This window comes from Echinops telfairi, unplaced genomic scaffold (genome assembly GCF_000313985.2).
Source record: "Echinops telfairi isolate 266 unplaced genomic scaffold, ASM31398v2 ScPeMD7_7469;HRSCAF=8507_0, whole genome shotgun sequence".
Lineage (NCBI taxonomy): Eukaryota > Metazoa > Chordata > Mammalia > Afrosoricida > Tenrecidae > Echinops > Echinops telfairi.
In genome coordinates, this window is record NW_022111372.1 from 84,072,918 (window position 1) to 84,087,500 (window position 14,583).

General features: G+C 54.3%; 1 protein-coding gene across 1 annotated transcript in view; it reads right to left on the reverse strand.

Moving 5' to 3' along the window:
• The window catches only part of AFAP1L1 (actin filament associated protein 1 like 1), a 68,144-nt gene that overhangs the window by 26,330 nt on the left and 27,231 nt on the right, over positions 1-14,583 (reverse strand). Inside the window, exons 2-7 of the mRNA XM_045284717.1 lie at positions 13,299-13,432; positions 12,330-12,427; positions 9,779-9,890; positions 6,475-6,573; positions 5,650-5,864; positions 892-1,071 (exon numbers count right to left, since the gene is read on the reverse strand). Coding sequence (XP_045140652.1) covers positions 892-1,071; positions 5,650-5,864; positions 6,475-6,573; positions 9,779-9,890; positions 12,330-12,427; positions 13,299-13,432 — 838 coding nt within the window. The remainder of the gene's footprint in view (positions 1-891; positions 1,072-5,649; positions 5,865-6,474; positions 6,574-9,778; positions 9,891-12,329; positions 12,428-13,298; positions 13,433-14,583) is intronic.

Below are 14,583 nucleotides of genomic sequence, written 5' to 3' on the forward strand. Positions count from 1 at the left end.
GTTCTCTATGCCCAGCCTCCTCATCTGTAGAACGGGAAGCGTGACAGTCCCGCGGCAACAAGCGCATGTCAAACCCTAATGTCCGTGTGCGACAGCGCGCAGTGAGGGCTCCACACCGGGTGATCCGGTCGTGCTGCCGAGCTCACAGACGCAGACCCTGGGCCACAGGCGGAAGTCAGAAGGGGCACATTTTTGCCTGTTCTTTTTAAGGATTAACCTACCTGACGATTTTTTTAAAATTAAAGAGCATTTTATTGGGGGCTCTTACAGCTCTTATAACAATCCATCCACCCACTGTGTCAAGCACATTTGTACATAGGTTGGCATCATTCTTTTGTAAACATCTACTTCCGATTGAGCCCTTACTATCAGCTCCTCCTGTCTCACGACTGAGTTCGCTTTCTCAGTAGGTTCTTGTCTTGAGGTGACATTGAGTTGGCTCCAACCCACAGCGGCCCTGTCTATGCTCAACAGAATGACCACCGCCTGGCCCTGTGCCACCCTTCGTTGCAGCCACTGTCAGTCCATCTTGTCGGAGGTCTTACTCCCCTTCACTTCCCCAATACGCTGCCAGGCATGGCAGCCTGCTCCAGGGCCTGTCTCTCCTGATAGGTGGGTAGTAAGTGGTAAAGCCCATAGGAGGGGTGTTAGAAAGGCGATTCTAGTAACTGGAAGGAACACAGGCCTCCGGGATGAGGAGTGATCTGGGAGTCGCCCAGGACCTGTTTCCACACAGAAGCCCTAGAGAATGGGCAGGCCTTGGGCTCAGGCCACTGATCCCCTGTGCCATGGAGTAAGACCTGGTTCTTCTGGGGACACTGTAGGCTAGGCCTGGGGAGGAGAGAAAGCTCTGGTGGGCAGAGGGTGGGAGAGGGAAGCAGCTCCCCTTACCTTCAGCCACTCCTCAGCCTGCTCCCGGCTCTGCAGGGCCAGCACCAGGATCTCAGCACCCGTCTGGGAGAAGCGCAGCTCATGCCTCTTGTGCCGGCTGTCCTTGGGCACGTAGGAGACGCTGCAGGTGTCCAGAGCCAGTCTCAGATGTGGCTGTGTGTCCTTGGAGCTTTTATAGCACTGGAAAGGGACAGAAGGGGTCAGGCCTCCTGGAGGGGAAGGCAGGACAGGCGAAGGAGAGACATACCCTCACTCTTTCTATTTGCAGATCTTATACATAGAAAATCCCAAAGATTCAGCAAGAAAATTACAAGAACTGTTAAAAGATTTAGTAACAGGTTAGAGTATAAGATCGACATACGAGAATCAGTTGCACTCTTTTACACTAGCAACGAGAACTCCGAAAAGGAAACCAGGAAAAATACAACTCATGATAGCAACCCAAAAGATGAAATACTTAGGAATAAGATAATAGTGCTGAGCACAACAGTGAAGACAATGTTCTAGAGCTGTTTGTGGTGATGATTGCACTGTTCTTCTCCATGTGACTGAACCGTTAAATTGTACGCTATGTGAATTATATGCCAATAGAACCATCGGAGAAGGGGAGAGAAATACTTAGGAAGAGCTCTAACCAGGGACACAAAAGACCTATCCAAATAAACTACAAAACACGATGATAAGAAATCTAGAGGGAGAGAGGAGCGGGGAGGGAGAGGAAACACTGAGGAGCTGATCCCAAGGGCTCCAGTAGAAAGCACATGTTTTGAGAATGATGATGGCAACGAATGTACAAATGTGCTTGACACAATGGATGGATGGATGGATTGTGATAAGAGTTGTACAAGCCCCAAATAAAATGATTAAATTAAAAAAAAAAGAAATCCAAAGAAAATGGCATAAATGGAAGCATGCACTCTGCTCATGGACAGGAAGATTTTAATATTGTGAAAATGTTAATGCTTCCCAAATGAATCTCCAGGTATAATGAAATGGCAATTGAGATGCCAGTATCTCCTTTTAAAGAGATGCACACACTGATCCCTCTGTGCCGGGGAAGGACATCCTGGACGAGGAGGGGTCACATTTCTGATACAGCCGTGGTCGTCCTCACAGCCTGGCCCACGTAGAACAGACACACAGACCAATGGAACAGAACTAGAACCCACAAGTGAGAGCATCCACCTATGGAGAGCCGAGTGCAGCCCTGATGGAACTGTTGGGGGGGCACGGGGCTGCTACCTACAGAACCAGAGCCTAGGTTCAAACCCATCAGCCGCTTTGTAAGAGGAAGATGAGGCTATCTGCTCCCACAGAGAGTTAGAGTTCTGGAAACCCCACATGGGGCTGCCATAAATTGGAATGAACTCAATGGCATTGGGTGGGTTTGGGTATGGACACTGATACTTGACAAAGGGCGGAAACTCATACATGGGAAAGAGAGAGTCTCCTTAACAAATGGTGCTGGCAAAACCGGATATTCATTGGTAGAGAAATAACACAAAGCCCATATCTCACACTGTATGCAAAAGGGAACTCAGCATGGATCAGCTGTGAAACCTCAAACTATACAGACCACCAATAAGAAACTAGGGACAAACTTAGGGTCTTAATATATGGTATGAATACACTATCAAACGTAATTGATAGGATCTCCTAAAACTTATGCATATTGAAACATTTCAGCAAAAGAGCAAAAAGACAACCCACAATGGCTGGGGTGGGGGTGGGGGGAAAGGGGGCATTTGACAAGGTCATATCCGACAAGGGACTACGATCTAAACTTTACGGCAAACTTCAATCTCAACAACAAAAAGACAGCGACCTAATTTAATCTTAAAATGAGCAGAGGGCACGAACAGATACCTCACCAAAGGAGACATTCACGGGAGGAAAGACCAAAGGACTCATGAACCACGCAGGCAAACATCAGCCTCTACAACCCCAAGACCAGAAGACCCAGATGGTGCCCGCCTACCACTACCCCTACCAACTGCTCTGGAAAGAATCACATCAGCGGGCCTTGGGTAGTGGGAAGAGATCTTGGAACAGAACTTAAAATCATAAGAGACTCAGCTTATTGGTCGAGTTGAGGCTGGTGAGTCCCCACCCCCACTCCACCCCCAGTCTATGGTCCTTAGGCACCCTTCATGCCTGGAAGTGAACTCACCCAGTGTTAGAATAGTCAGCCACTTAAGATAAAAAAGGAAACATTTACCCAAGGACAGAGGGGTAGGGGAGAAGGAGGAATGAAGACAGCAAAGCCGGGGAAGAAATGGGGTAGTGATAGCAGTGGACGAGTTGAAACAAGATGTGTATCAATTGTTGAACGTGAAACTGATGCTCCACTCTGTCAGCCTTCACCTAACTCACGACAAAAAGTCAAAATAGAGACATTCAAGCCACCAATATATGAAGAAACGCTTTCAATCGTTAGCTATTAGAGAGATGCAAATAAAAAACAACAATGAGATACCATCTCCTCCCAGCATTAATAACACAGCTCAAAAAGAGAAATAAAAGAACCCAAACCCGGAAAACAACGAATGCTCATGAGGGTGCAGAGAGACTGGAATGTTCACACATTCCTGGTGGGACTGTCAAATGGTGCAACCACTGTGGGAAGTTATGACGCTTCCTTAAAAGGCTGGAAATACCAACTACTAGGTACATCTCCCAGAGAACTAAGACTCACCACAGGAATGTGCACACCCAGGTTCCCTGCAGCACTGGTCACAAGAGTAGAAGTATGGAAACAACCGAGATGGCCATCCCGGACGAGTGGACAAACTGAGGGAATATTATGAAATGCTATAGAAGAACCACAAATCTGCGAAACCACTCAGAACCCGGAGGGCACGATGCTGAGTGAAATCAGTCCACCACAAAAGGGTCCACGTTGGATGAGACCACCACTCTTGAATGTCAAGAACATGTGTTCATGCAGCAGGGGACCTTCTTGGATGGCTAGCAGGGGTGGGTGGGTGGGGCAAATAAAAACAAAACAAAACAAGCAAAGGTATAGAGAGAGACCTGATAGGAAGATGCATGGAGCATTCTGGGAGCTCAGAGCTCAGAGGAGTGGTGTCTGTCTCCTTCCTGGTGTGAAGGCTGGGAAGCCACGTGCAGGACACAGTGGGGAGGTGGGAAAAGAGGAGGCTGCCTCAGAGCTTGGCAGGAGCGGAAGGAAGGGCAGAAAGGGTGCAGAAGCCCCAGTCTTCCTGTTTCTAGACGTTTGACTTTGGCCAAGCCATCTGGGACCTTGACTCTCCTGACTCCGTGGTGCTGCTGCTGTAAAGCTCAATCCGTGGATACTGCCCACGCCCAGCTCCACAGGCACCAATGCCCAGTGAACAGCGGGTCTGCAGTGGACGAGGGGAGGGGCTTTGGGAGTGAGGGGAGGACTTTCACCTATGGCTGTTCTCCCCCAAATCTAGGCCCTCAGATGGGTCCCCACAGCTGCAGGCTAGGCGAGATAAGGGAGCTATGGTGTGCACCAGGAACGCATGGAGCTTTTACGGGTTGAGGTATTTTCTGGCACCAATTTTGGCGGCTGCGCGGCCACCGGCAGAAATCCACCACGAGAGCTGGGACAGCACATTCTTCTCACTGATTCCTGGACAGGGGCTGCTTCGGAATAAGGGCAGGGAAGAGGACCGGTCCGTGCCCAGCAGTGGCGTCCAGGGAGACAAGCTGTGGGGGGGTGTGGGCAGGAGAACAGCGGCCCCGGCCATGGCCCAGGCTCCTTCCCACCTGGGTGGTGCAGAGTGGGGGCTCCTCCTCACACAGGGCACCCCAGACCCCTGCTCCCCAGATGCCGGCAATGCTCACCACCTAGGCATCATTCCGAAAAGCAGTCCGTTGCAAATAAAGAACACATTATATATCTATGGAGTGGGAAAAAGAAAATAAAGGGAGACCTACATGGAAACAATGCAGACACCTGGGCTGGGGGGACCCTGGACCCCTGGGCTGGTGCCGGCTCTGGACCTGTTTCCTACGCAGGCCTGCTGGGCCAGGCTCGGCAGCAGTTCTTTCAGGGAAGCACTGTTATGCATGGGTCCCTGACACGATCTCCAGTCTCCTGCTTTGGAATTCAAGGTGCATTTTCTTTTAGCAAATACTGGTGACCAGAGATCAGGAGAAAGATGGGGCTTCCCACCCCGCAAAGAGTTACGATCTCAGAAACCCACAGGGGTGGTTCTGCGCTGCCCGGCAGGGTGGCTGGGAGTCGGAATCAACTAGATGGCAGTGGGTTTTTGCTTTGGAGTGATCAGATGGTCGAGTGGGCAAGAACCTTCCTTTAAAAAAAAAAAAGCGGTACGACATGGCCGGGCCCCATCTTCTAAAAGACAGACACTGGACGCCCGCATCTGTGCTCTCTTGGCTGATGGGATTACGAGAGGCTTGGATGGTTTTTCACCGGTTTTAAATGTAAACAGATTAGCAGACACAAGGAAAAACAATCCAACTTGTCTCACACTAGTGTTTGCCCCCCCCCCCCTCTGGAAAACTCTGCAAAACATTCCCTAGCAAAGCCCACGACGAGGACAGGTCTTCAAGAGGCAGGTCTTCAAGAGGCTCCTGCCGTTTGGCTCCAGCCGGCGAGCACAGCTCTCAGAAGGCCTGGGCTTTGCCCCTCGGAGAGGAAGGCGGCCCGGGCACGCTGGGGCTGACCCCACGCACACACGTGAGCAGAGACAAGCCCGTGGACAAGTCCGGGGGAGCCTGCAGGCACCCATCCCGCCCCCCACTCACCAGCAGCTGGTCCTCCCTGATGACAGTCAGCTGCTTGGCCCACTGCCCGAAGCGCTTCTTCCGCAGCAGGAAGGCGCAGATCCTGCAGTCCCTCACTGGGTGCATGGAGGCCTCCTCCGAGGGCCACTGGTGCCGGGGCCGCTGCCCCTTCCCTGCCTCCTCCTCCTCGTCGTCGTAGGACTCATAGGAGCTGCTCATGGCGTCAGAATCATTGTCTGGGGGAGAGCGGGACAGGACGTGGCACTCCCCGGGGAAGCACAGCCCTCCGCGGCCTTCCCTTCTCCGAGGAGGCGTGGGGACCACACAGGGGTGGACGCAGGCTGGGGAGCCATGGTCGTGACCCAACCTCTGTTTTGTAGCTTTCCCACGTGCTTTGAGAGCACTTCTCCAAGTGTCAGCGTCCTCATCGGTAAAATGGTCCTAAGGACTAAGGGTGCCTTCTCCACCAGGCTGTCAGAAGAGTGCTTAGCCAGGTGTCTGACACCCAGCGAGTGCCCCATAAATATCAGCTACTCTCCTTATAGCGGTCGCCCTTCATTGACTCAGATGACCCTCGTAGCAACCCGGAAGACCCCCGCTTTATAGATACGGCGACTTGAGGCTCCAAGAGAACAAATGATTCCCCTAGGATCGGTTACTAGGGGCAGGGCAAGGGTTGGGTACTGGGTCCTGACGCCCCATCCACTGTTTTCTCCACTGGACCCTGGGGTGGCCCAGGGCAGGCTGTGGGGCCTCTGTGATGACCATGGTCTAGGTGAGGGAGAGTGGGCACATACTGTGGAGGGCGAGGGCGAGGCTGGCCCTGTTTGCATGGCCGGTACTCACAGGAGGTCTTCGGCTCCCCGTTCATCCTGGTGGAGGGGTAGCTGTTCTCTGCATCTTCGTAGTAGCCGTCCACTATCGAGTGTGGCGGGCTGCAGCTGTCTGTGGGGTAGGCAGAAAGCGTCCGCACTTGGGAGGGATGCAGGCTGGCCCCAAGGCCAGGGCTGGGGAAGACCCCGGGCACCCACGGCTCCTCAGGGAACGGAGGGAGAGGCCCCTGCTGTCCTGGCCAGGTGCAGTTCTCCTCTTGACCCCTCATCTCTCCTAGCTCCCCACACGCCATCTGTCACCAGGAACTGCTCCCAGGCCTGTGTTCACGCTGATCCCTGTCCCCGCTTATCCTCCACCAGAGAGGCCTGACTATCCCTCAGGACCCAACTCAAAGAGCTTTCCTTGGCCTTCCCAGGCAGAGTGGGCAGCCCTTCCTCGCTGACCCCAGAGCATCGGGCAGCCTTTGCTCCCTGTGCTTAGAGGTGTTGTTCGCCTGATGTTGGGGCTCAGCTCTCCCTTTGCCTCATCTTCCAGGGAGGCATTCCCTCACTTTCTCACACATCCCTCCTTCTGTCCAAGAGGACCTCCTTCTGAACCCCTGAGACCACACAGGAAGACTAGGACAGGAGGAGGTGAGAAGGGTGTACACAGTTAAGGAATCCAGCAACCACTGATGCTGAGTTTTCAGAGCGCAGCTCTGTTTGTGGCTGGAATGTGGCAGAGAACAGGGGTTGGCGGGATGGACAGCTCACACTTGATTTCTGCGTCAGAATGGATTCGAAGCCATCGATCCACGCTGACTCACAGCGATCCTTCTTAGGACAAAGCACAACTGCTCCTGTGATTTTCTGAACTGTCACTTTTTATGGGAGTAGAAAGCCCCGTCTTTCTTCTTCAGAGCGGCTGGTAGCTTTGAACTGCTGACCTTAACGGTTAGTAGCCCATTCGTGACCAACTACACTACCAGGGTTCCTGTGCTTCAGGATTAACCAGGGGTTATTTTAACATGCAGACCTGTGTGTCACTGGGTTGGGCTGAGCGGATGGATTCCATTACAAATGTGCTCAGTAGAACAGTAGGGGTCGTTGAAAGAGAGGAAGCACCTTAATGAACCAGGGCTCAGTGATTGAGAGGGTGACACGGGACAGGACAGTGCTTTGTTCTGATTCACAAGGTCACAGAACTGAGCCAAGGGCACCTAATAACGTTCAGTAGAACCTTTCTTTCTTTTTAAAAATTTTATCCATTTATCATAACGGCGTTTATTTCGTACAATTGTGAGGGGTTTCCCCTTTTCTTTAAATTGAGGTGTCATTTATATTGAAGACCGTAGTCTGATTTTCATTACCAAATGCTTCAAGTTCTCTTCAGTTTAAGGACCCACGTTTTGTTATCTACATGCTTCAGGCTGTTAATAAGCCTTCTCAGTAGAACATTCCCGAGCACATATAAAAGCAGAAAATAGATTGACTTCCCAAGAATTGCAACAGCTTTTCCTTTGGAACAAGTAAGGTTCCCCTCAGAGTCTTCACCTGGCAGTGCCTGAGCCGCCCCTGTTGCAGGCAGTGCTCAAAGGCACAGACACTCAGCAAGTGCCCGGCACACAGAATGTGCTGGACAAATGCCAGCTAGCGTTAGTATTATCTTCTTCGATTCCCACAAGGCAGGGAGGTGGGGGCCAGCCCATGACACAGGCAGGGCAACCAAGGTCACACACAGCGCGCTAGTGACGGCGCCTGCGTCAGAACGGAGCATGCCAGCGTCACAATGCCACTTCAGGCTCCCCGCCCCTCCGGTCCATCTGTTTCCTGAGGATGGCAGCAGCGGGATTCCCAGCTATCAGGATGCACACAGCTCAACCCCCCCAAACCGAGACTCAGAGCCCACCTTTCCCAGGAGGCAAGCGGAAAACCCAGATGCTGGGGGTGTCCCCTGTGGGAGGTGGGGGTGGGGTTGGACTGGGCTTGTTCGGGCACGAGGAGGAGGAGGAGGGATGAAGCAGAGAGAGGAGATCTGGGGAGCAAAGCACAGGGACCCTTGGCAGGGCTGGACTCGGTGCGAGAGGGAGGATACTGCCTGACCGGCTTGGCAAGCTCCCTGGACAAGGCCCTTCCCCAGGCCCTCCCTTTCCTCCGGCTGTCCTGAGGGAGGAACAAGCGTGGTGGCAGTACAGGAGCCTCACCCAGCCGAAGGGCTTGACCAGGGGGTCCCGGGACCCCTGCACTTGCACCCGTCCTTTCATGAGTCAAATAAAACCGCCCGTCTCACCGGCAGCAGTTCTTTGCAAGGGCACAGCACCTACAACTACCAGGGCTCCAGGGGGACCAAGGTCACCTAGCTCCCGCGGGGGCTACGACGGACTTCCTTCAAACTTTGATTTTATTGGTCATGAAAATAATTTGCCACAAGATCTGCAAGGTGGAAACCACCTTAAGAATCCACCCACAGAGAGCGAAGCCTTTGACCGTGTCTACCATGAGCAGATTCGGGGGCGGGGGGGTGGGGCAGCCGACCTTCCCCTGGGACAAGGTCCCAAAGCATGCCAGCCAGGGCCTCGACCCCAGTCCCTGTCAAGCCCCCGAGAGCCCCAACCCATGACCCTGAGAAAAACCACATAGCTCAGACAATAAAAGAAGGATCCACTTACAGATGACCGGAAAACAAACGTGCCACCGCCGGCACAGAGAAAGCGCATGCGAGAACTATGCGATTGTTTGGTGACAAGGCCTATGAAACACCGGCAACAGAGACGTCTCAAAAAGGTGTGTGGAATGAACAACAGAGGAAGCTTCCACGATGTCCACCTGGATCGTCCGATGTCGCCTGGGGGCTGCCCTCTACTTTGAAGCTGCCCGGTTTCGATCAGGGGCCTTGGGATCTGACAGTCTAGTCTTCCCGTGAGGTGTTCAGGGGCCTCAGGCGAGTGGAATTCAGGGGCGCACAGCGTCCAGGCTGCAATGGTGTCGCAGTGCCCCTGTGTCAGCTATACATCTGTACCTTTTTCTGAATCTGGCCAGTCCGCCCCCGCCTCCCCCGCCTCTTTCTTTAAGAGCGAATGCCCCTCTTGTGCAAGGTCACAGAGAATTGATACTGGGACCTCAGGCCCCGATTCCCAAGGACACATCGCCGTTTGCCCGGTTCCCCTCTCCCAGGCCAGGCGCTCAGAGTGATTCCCCCCAGGACGAGGTGATATGGCTGAGTAGGCACCAGCCTGCGCGCCCCAGCAGAACCCAGAGGGGCTCCGAGTTGGCTTTGCAGGAGAGGCGCCGTGGCTGTGTCCCCTTCCCCTTCCTCCCCAGAGAGTCCCCAAACTTACTGTGGGAACTGATGTATTCAGGGCACTTGCCGGGTCCCAAGGGAAGGGCCTCCTCATAGTAGCCCTCCTCTGGTGGGGGCTTGTTGGGGAGTGGCGGAGGCAGGTCGGCTTCCTGGAGGGGAACAGAGAGACACGTGAGGTGCAGAAGGCCAGCAGAGCTGGGCCGAGGGAGGGTGGGGGGGCGGGCAGGAGGTCCTGGAAGCAGGGCCCAGGCTTGAGGTGAAGCCCCGGTTGCTCAGTCACAGAGGCAGAGCAGGGAGAACTAGACTGGTCCCGTGTTTCCGACTCAAACGTGTCTCAGAACTGTGTGCAGGGCCACGGAGGCATAGGGACTGCTCCAGCTCACATGGGATTATAGAAGGCGGGGTGTTTTCCATCGCCTCCTGGGTAAGTGGATGCTGGATGAGTGAGGAAGCGGGGAGAAGAAGGATGCACTTGAATGTGCGTGTTGTTGGCAATGAAGACTGAAAGTACCCCTGGCTGCTGGAAGGAAGACCGCGCTCTCGGGGGCGGGTGGAAGTACGGCGAGGATGGTGAGAATTCATCCCACGTACTTTGGACATCCTGCTAGGAGAGACCAGTTCCTGGAAAAAGGTATCACGCGGGTGAAGCAGAGGGTCAGCCACAGGAGAGGAAGACCTTGCCCGAGATGTACGGACCCAGTGGCTGCAACCCTGGGCTGGGACCCAATCGCAGGGACTGGGAGGGTGGCACAGGACCGGGCAATGTCTCATCTGATGTACATAGGGTGAGGGATTATGCCAACCTGATGGGATGTGAGTGGGGTCAGGGGTGGAATCCAACCTGCCCATCAGGGGGTTGCCTGATGACCCCTCCTTGGGAGTGTGCCTTTTGTAGAAGAGCAACATTGACCCGAGATGACGCCTCCTCTACCCGCTTGGCCTTCCTGCCTGCTGAGACTCAGTGTCTGCCTCCAGGGGCGGTCCCTGACCCTGGGAGCCTGTCTCTGAGCTGTCTGCACCCTGCCACGTTTCCACTGACTCGGGATCCACGTAACTCTGCGCTCACTGGCCTGGGATTTCCTTGCTTCCCATTTCAGCTTTTGGCGTCCATGGCCTGTGGCCATGTGAGTCTAAAGAGGGCCCTGGCTAGCATGGGGCCTTTGGACTTGAGTTAGACTGGCCTGGGATGCCTTCTTGACACGGAATTACTTCTTCATATACAGTTCTTCTATACACATACACAACGTTGATTTTGTTTCTCTAGACAACCCAGCCTGACACAGCTCATTACGAATTGTACCCGAGTCGGTGGTACCTAATGGCATTCCTAGTAGAAAGATGTGGCAGTCTGTGTCTGTAAAGACTTACAGCTATGGAAAGACGACAGGGCAGTTCTACTCTGTCCTACAGGGTGACTATGAGTTGAATTAACTCAGCAGCAGAGGGATTGGTGGGGCTGTAAAGTTTGCCACACTTCCAAACACACACGCCTCCTATGGATCACACATCTATATTCCTTTGAGGAGCAATAGGACAAGCCACTTTGGATGCCGTGAGGCACCATCACTTCATGGCTAAGAGCTTAGGTTCTAGGGCCAGGAGAACCCCTGCATTACCACTAAATTGACCGGGTAACTTACTAGTTATGAGACATCGAGCACGCCATGCACCCTCTCTGATGCTCACTTTCCTTATCTGTGACATGGGGGTAGTAGTACTGACAATATTACTCACTGCTGTGAACATGCAAACCATATAGTGATTGATCAGTAATCTACTGATGGGACTGATGAGGACATGAACTATTTGGTCCATGGACAATGCTTGATTGTTATGAACCCTTTGCCTTAATCCCATGAGCTCAGGGTTGGGAACCCTAGGTCTGGTTCAATCCTCATTTTATGGACAAAAATCTCAGACTCAGAGAGGGGAAGCAATTTTCCCAAGACCACACAGAAAGACTGGGGAGAGTATCAGTCACTTAACCCAGCTTTTGTCATCACCCCATCTATAGGACTACAATCAGGTGTCCCTTGCTTTTGGGGGGGCAGATATGTGTCCTGCATAATCCCTGCTCAACACCACAGCCACAGCGAGTATTTCGTGGGCCACGGAAATTCTCACAGGATGCTGCTCTGTGTGTCCCGTGAGAGAGGGCGGGGTTCCGAGTGGCCCAGGGCTAAGGGGAAAGTTGCTTTTCCCTCAGTGTTATGGGTGGAGTAGACTCCTCTCAAGATGTGGGTTGAAATGCTGCACATATAATCGTGTCGGGGAAATGAGGCTTTCTTCGTCATGTTAATGAGCCCGTGCCACGTAGGGCGTGTCCTAAGATGACTCCCGGCTGATTGATCCTGGGGGCCGTCTGCCGCAGAAACAAGCCCACACCGACGAAGACGGATTCCATGTGCAATTCCTCTATGAGCCACAGACCCCAGGGACTCCCTAGGGAGCCCCAGAAAGAAGAATCAGCACCCCCGAGACCCTGCCTCGGGATCCAGTTCTGAGCTGCGAGCCCACGTGAAGAACAGGCGCTCACTCGCGGTACCCCTGTCCCAGCAGCACGGGGGCGCGAGGGACCTCAGACTCACCTTCCTGGGAGTGGGGCTCTGGGCTGGCTCTGGGCTGGCTCCTTTGCTGGGCTCGCTGCAGTCCTCCGGCTCGTCCCGAAGGTCACGCAGGTCGCAGTCTGCAGAGGGTCACGCCCCGTAAGGCGGAGGCAGGCACGGAGGGAGACTCGAGGCTGAGCCCACCACCTGCCCCCTGCGCTGCTCTCAGTGGGTGTGTTTCCTCATCTGTAAACGGGGCCACGATCCCTGCCCGGCCCACCCCCAGGGTATTGAGAAGGTCCATCCGGTCATATTTTCGAAGGTGCTGTGGACATGTTTGAGGGGTGTGCTGCAGAAGCACATGCTGTCCTAGTCTCTCCATCCCACCAGCCCCCTCACGCAGACCCAAAGCTTCTCCCTGGGTGGAACCACGCTGTATTCCCGGGGGAAAGCCACGCAGTCTCCTCTGGAGTGTGCTGGCCCCATGAGTGTCAGAGTCGAACTGTGCTCCACAGGGTGTTCCTGCAATGGCGGATTTGTTAGAAGTAGATCGCCGGGCCTTTCTTCCACGGTGCCTCTGGGTGGCCCTGAGCCTGGGCCTTCTGTGTGAATGGCTTGGGCCACATGCATTTCAGTAGACTGTTTCTAGACAGCAGTCAGGGGCCTGGAGCCCCGTGCTCCAGGCAGTCACCACCCACGGGTGGAAGCGGCTGATGGCAAGTAACACACTTCTACGCCATGCCTTCTTTGGCCTGGACTCTCATCCCAGCTTCTCTCCAAACCGCTGGGACAATCTCCGATGACCACGTGGATGGAGATTTTGCCTAGACCCTCAGTGGCAGAGCCCAGGCAGGAATGGACTTGTCCCCAGTCACTTAAGCAACACAGTCACCCCAGAGTGTGGGCACCTCCCAGCCCAACCCAGGGTTCCCTCCCAGGCAGGGGCAGTGGGCATGAGCACACAGGGCGAGGGGCTGGCTTCGTATCTGAGATTGGGAGAGGGTGACATACCAAACTCTTCAAAGAGAGACTCCACGAAGCTGGGCCCGGAGTGCAGGTGGGCTGTGTTGACGTACAGGTAGGAGACTTCATTTGCTGCGAGGGAGGAGGAGAGGCCCTCCGCTGTGAGGGGGAGGGGGAGCCACCTGAGGCATGGGTGGCTGAGGAGGGACTAGGTTCCCCGAACCCACTTCTGTCCTACACAGCAGGAACAGGCAAAGTGTGTTCACGTCCTCAGCTATTTCATGGACTTTCAAGTTACTTGGCTTTCATTTCTGAATGTTCACAGAGGCCTTCAAACACAAGGGTGCCCAGAAAGAAACCCAGCAGTTAGACCAAATTATAGGGGCTGCACTGGGGACAGGCTGGGGTCAGAGGCACCAATAGGAGCCGCCGGTGAGGGCAGCTGGGGACAGGCACCTGCTTTGTTGCCCGGAAGGTGTGGTTCAGTCCACCAGTGGTGATTTCCCACCCCATCACTGGGAGTCCCCTGACACCCAGGACTCATGTACTGCGTGCAAGAGGACCCACAGAGACCCTTTATCAAGCTGAGGGACTCGGGGTTTCGACGACCGGGCTTGGTGCTGAAACAGAGAGGTGTAGAGGTGAGGGGGCTGGAGAGAGGGGCACAGATAACGCCCTGGAGGTATACAGGAGCGTGTGCCTGCCTGTGCATGGTGTGGTGTGCTGAGTGTGTGTGGGAGGATGTGAGGTGCAGGAGTGTGCAGTGGACTGTCGCAGTGCTGTGTGGGTGGAGCAGCATGTGATGTGAATCTGTGTGTGCTTGCAGGTGAGTGTGTGAGGTGTGGGTGGATATAATGTAGATGCATGTGTGTGCACCATGCTGCATGTGAGAGCGCTGCGTGAGAGAGTGTGTGGTGTGTGTGTGGAGGGGTAATGTACATGCATGGGCGCTGAGTGTGAGAGGATGCCGCAGATGTGGTGTGTGAGAGGTGAAGGTGCGTGGGTGGTGTGTTGAGTGTGAGAGTGAAGTCTGTAGGGATGGTGTGCTGGGTGTGGGTGTGTGATGCCTATGCACTCGCAGGCTGGGCGAGTGTGAGTCGGTTGTGTTCGGGAGAGGACATGGGGAGACTGGCTGGGGTGTGTGATGTGAGTCCACAGATGGCCCACGTGAAGGCATGCTCTGTGTGTGGTGTACGTCCTGCAGGGTGTGTGTGTGTGTGTGTTTGAATATGTAGAGGGTTGGGTGGGGGCAGAGGAGCACCTAGAGCTACCAGGACTGGCGAGAGAGAGAGAGTGTGTGTGTGTGTGTGTGTGTGTGTGTGTGTGTGTGTGT